We start from the raw sequence: 3,799 nt of genomic DNA, 5'->3' as shown, positions 1-3,799 counted from the left end.
CTGATGTCTGGGCCTTGAGCAGAGGGTTCAGGAAGCCATGTGAGCTGAGGTTTGAAGGAAGCCTCTTGATTTCCTGGAGCTGGGGTCTTTCTGTAACAGGAAAAGCATCCAGCTAGTGGGAACAGCATGTACAAATAGAGAGGAAGAGGATGTGGAAGGATCGAGAAGCCAAGGAGGAGACTGATGTTGGGGATGGACTAAGTGGGAGGGGCCAAAGTAAGGACTGAGGCATTGGTTTGAGGAGCCAGGCAGGTAGGGAAAAGGCTACTTCCCAGGGAATGCTGGAGGGACAAATCTTGAGTGGGCTTATACAGGCCACGTGACCTCCCTGAGCCTCAGTTTCCCCTCTGCATAATTTGGTAGTGGTACCAACCCATGGGGACCTTCCCAGGTTTGGACAGACTTAATTCTGTTCGACTGTTGTCTTACAGCACTAACAAGCAACACAACCTCAGAGGAAGATAGGGAGTTTCTCTAATGCCCGATCTCTTTTCCTGGCTGTCATTTCTGTGCAGTGTTCTGGAAGCCCTCGAGAGGCGCTGCTCCTAGGGAACTCTGTTCATAGGGGAGCCTGGGTTGACATACTCTTCTTCACCTTCAAGCCCTTTCTCTTGTGCATCCCCATCCAGGGCAGGCTGCTGTCACGGACCCGAGACTGGGTGTGGATGCGGCCCAACTCGGAGGTGTGTGGGATTGGTGGGATCAGTGGTATCAACATGGCCAGAGGCATCAGCTCCTCTAGGGCCATGGGGGACCCAGAGGGTAGCTCATCGGGGTCTAAGTTGGTGTCACTCCAGCCCTCGGAACTCTCACTGTGGCCCTCTGGACTCGTGGCTTCATCTTCAGAGAGGGTGACCATCTCTGCTATGTCATCCCCGGGGTTGCTGTCTAAGTCCCCTGACTCTCTGTCAATGGCCTCCTCAAACCTGTTGGTCACACGGGAATCCTTCACACCCTCCAGCTTCATCCTGCAGGCTACAGCAGAGACAATGCAGGGCTGTACCACAGGCTCAGCAGGTATCTTAGCTCTGCCCTGGCCGGTCCAGAAAAGGGTGAGCTCTTGGCGGCAGGTGGCCACCACGAGGCTGGTAAGCAGGGTGCTGGACACTAAGTAGAGTAGGGCGGGCTGGCCCATCTGCATGAGGACCATGGCGACGAAGGTGACTAGCAGGCCCATGGCATAGGCCACTGTACAGGCCCTGTAGTAGACCTGGCGAGATTGGATTTGCACGTCGAAGCGGTGACAGTAGGCCACTAGGAAGCCAGGGACAACAATGTCACCAAAGCCAAGGATGGAGAAGGGCTGGTCGCACAATGTCAAGGCGGAGAAGCTCATCCGGGGCACTTTGAGCACCATAGGTAACCTCTCGTGGCTTGAAGAGTCTACCGGGCCCGATGCCACCTCTACCATAATGCTTTCCCCGGTCTTAGTGAACAGGGGTGTGATAAAGACGAAGAAGACATCGAAGGCCAGCAGGGCCAGCAGGAACGAAGTGCAGTTCTTGAGCGTGGGCAGCCGCACCCGCCTCAGGACAAAGAGGCAGTAGGCCACACCCAGAGTGTCCTGCAGGAGCCATGCCCAACGGTCCTCATTGCGGTAGATGACCCAGAGGACAGTCACCATGGCACACAGGCCCGCCAGCAGCAGTAATGACAACTTTACAGAAGCCCGGTGTCCAGGCAGGACCCACTGGTGTTGCCATAGGGGCAGGTAGCGCACTATGGGTGCCAGGCAGCTGTAGAGGCCGGTACTGGCACCCAAGCCGAAGATCCCAATCATGATGTAGACGAAGCAGTCGTAGAAGAAGTAGAGCAGAACCATGATAGAGCAGGACATGGTGACCACAGCGCCCGTCATGGCTGGTGTGAAATCCACAGCTGCGTCTTCATAGTCTTCCTCTTTCCAGGCCCTTGGGGACCTCTCAGCTGACACCGTTTGTGATTGATTGTGACCACCAAACCCCCCTCCTCTTCGGGCCTGGTGTCTCTGCAGCCTGTCTGCCTCCATCAAACCAGCCCAGTAGCCACCTGCGGCAACCGTGCCCACAGCCAGGATAAAGATAATCACCATGTTATAGTCAATGATAGGCTCTAGGGGAGCGTACATGGCTATGTGGACATTGGTGTCACCGTAAGTGTGGCTGAGGATGTCCAACATGTCAGTGTAGCGGAGCACAGCCACTGGAATAGTGAGAGCAGGCCGGGGCTTGCTGGGGTCCTGGGGCTTTGAGGTGGTGTCTGAACACTGCTGATTGCTGGCCCGGCTCACAATGAGCAACCCATGGGCACCGTGGTCTTGAGCCAACCAGCCCTTGGCATAGAAGCTACAGTTGCCACGCACAACCATGGTCGTAGTCTGGTGCAGGGGTCGCTGACTAAGGGAACTGTCTTGGGCCTGGTGGAAAGAGTCTTCATCCGGACACCATGGTGTCTTGGTGCCATCATGCAGGGGCAGAAGTGGGGCATGGCTCAGGTCCCGGGGGAGGGTGACATAGTCAGAGCTATACAGGACACAATAATCCTTGTTCCAGTTCTTTGACACGACTCGGACCACGCCATATTCTCCCCGGGCCTCGGGGCTGAGGAGGAGGAGGAGGAGTGAGCCTATGGGGAGGAGGGAACCCAGGCATGCCATCCTCCTCAGCCACCTACTGTGTCCTCCCAAGGAGAAAGCTGCCTACAGCTCTATTACCTTCCCGGGGGGAGGGTGTGGCTCTTTGTCACAGAGCAGCTTGGCCACTTGTCCTGGAAACCAGAGCCACACCTACCTTGTCATAAAGTGAGGAAAATCACTCTGTGGGACACAGGCCCCTCTTAGATCATACTCTCAACCCTGGCTCCCGTAGAGAGCTCATCTGAGATCTTATCCCCTGCCCAGGCTTCAGTAGGTCTAGCCCTGGTAAGATGAAGTGTGTGGGGCTGGAGTTCCCAGGCAAGACTCTGGAACAGCTTTTCATCTTGCTTCCTGGAAAGCTTAGGCAGTGGTGTTCACCTCTTGGACTGGCCTCTCTCTCTCTCTCTCTCTCTCTCTCTCTCTCTCTCTCTCTCTCTCTCTGTCTCTCTGTCTCTCTGTCTCTCTGTCTCCCTCTCTCTCTCTGTCTCTGTCTCTCTAAGATTTTTTATTTCATGTATTTAAGTACACTATCACTGTCTTCACACACATCAGAAGAGGGCATCAGATCCCATTACAGATGGTTGTGAGCCACCATGTGGTTGCTGGGAACTGAACTCAGTGCTCTTAACCACTGAGACATCTCTCCAGCCCCGGTTTTTGTTTTTGTTTTAGTTTTAGTTTTTTGTTTTTTGTTTCTTTGTTTGTTTCTTCTTTCTTTTCTTTGTTTTGTGTGTGTGTGTGTGTGTGTGTGTGTGTGTGTCCCCTTTTTTGTCAGCTTGACAAAGCTAGAGTTATCTGGGAAAAGGAACCTGTTTTGAGAAAATACCTCTGACAGATTGCCTATAGGTAAAACTGTGGGTTATTTTCTATTTTCTTCCTTCCTTCTTCCTTTTCTTTTTCTTTCTTTCTTTCTTTCTTTCTTTCTTTCTTTCTTTCTTTCTTCCTTCTTTCCTTCTTTCTCTCTCTTTCTTTCTTTCTTTCTTTCTTTCTTCCTTTCTTTCTTTCTTTCTTTCTTTCTTTCCTTCTTTCTTCTATTCTTTTTTTCGGAGCTGGGGACCGAACCCAGGGCCTTGCGCTTGCTAGGCAAGCGCTCTACCACTGAGCCAAATCCCCAACCCCCTCTTTCTTTCTTTCTTTCCTTCTTTCTTTTTTGTGACAGAAAGATGTCCTAGGACTCAGAAGTCC

At 52.7% G+C, this 3,799-nt stretch overlaps 1 protein-coding gene across 1 annotated transcript; it reads right to left on the bottom strand.

The window, feature by feature from the left end:
• Positions 1-457: 457 nt before the first annotated feature.
• Sppl2c (signal peptide peptidase like 2C) lies at positions 458-2,663 on the bottom strand. Its single transcript, NM_001105847.2, has one exon. The coding sequence runs from the start codon at positions 2,633-2,635 to the stop codon at positions 560-562; it is 2,076 nt and encodes a 691-aa protein (NP_001099317.1). The 5' UTR covers positions 2,636-2,663; the 3' UTR covers positions 458-559.
• Between the last annotated feature and the right edge of the window lie 1,136 nt (positions 2,664-3,799).

The sequence above is a fragment of the Rattus norvegicus genome, chromosome 10 (genome assembly GCF_021556685.1).
Source record: "Rattus norvegicus strain SHRSP/BbbUtx chromosome 10, alternate assembly SHRSP_T2T, whole genome shotgun sequence".
NCBI lineage: Eukaryota > Metazoa > Chordata > Mammalia > Rodentia > Muridae > Rattus > Rattus norvegicus.
Note: the sequence above shows the minus strand (reverse complement) of the source record. Positions and strands in the feature narration are given on the sequence as shown.

Bases quoted from the DNA above. Each gene is read 5' to 3' on its own strand.
- Sppl2c (NM_001105847.2), bottom strand. From the start codon at position 2,635: ATGGCATGCCTGGGTTCCCTCCTCCCCATAGGCTCACTCCTCCTCCTC.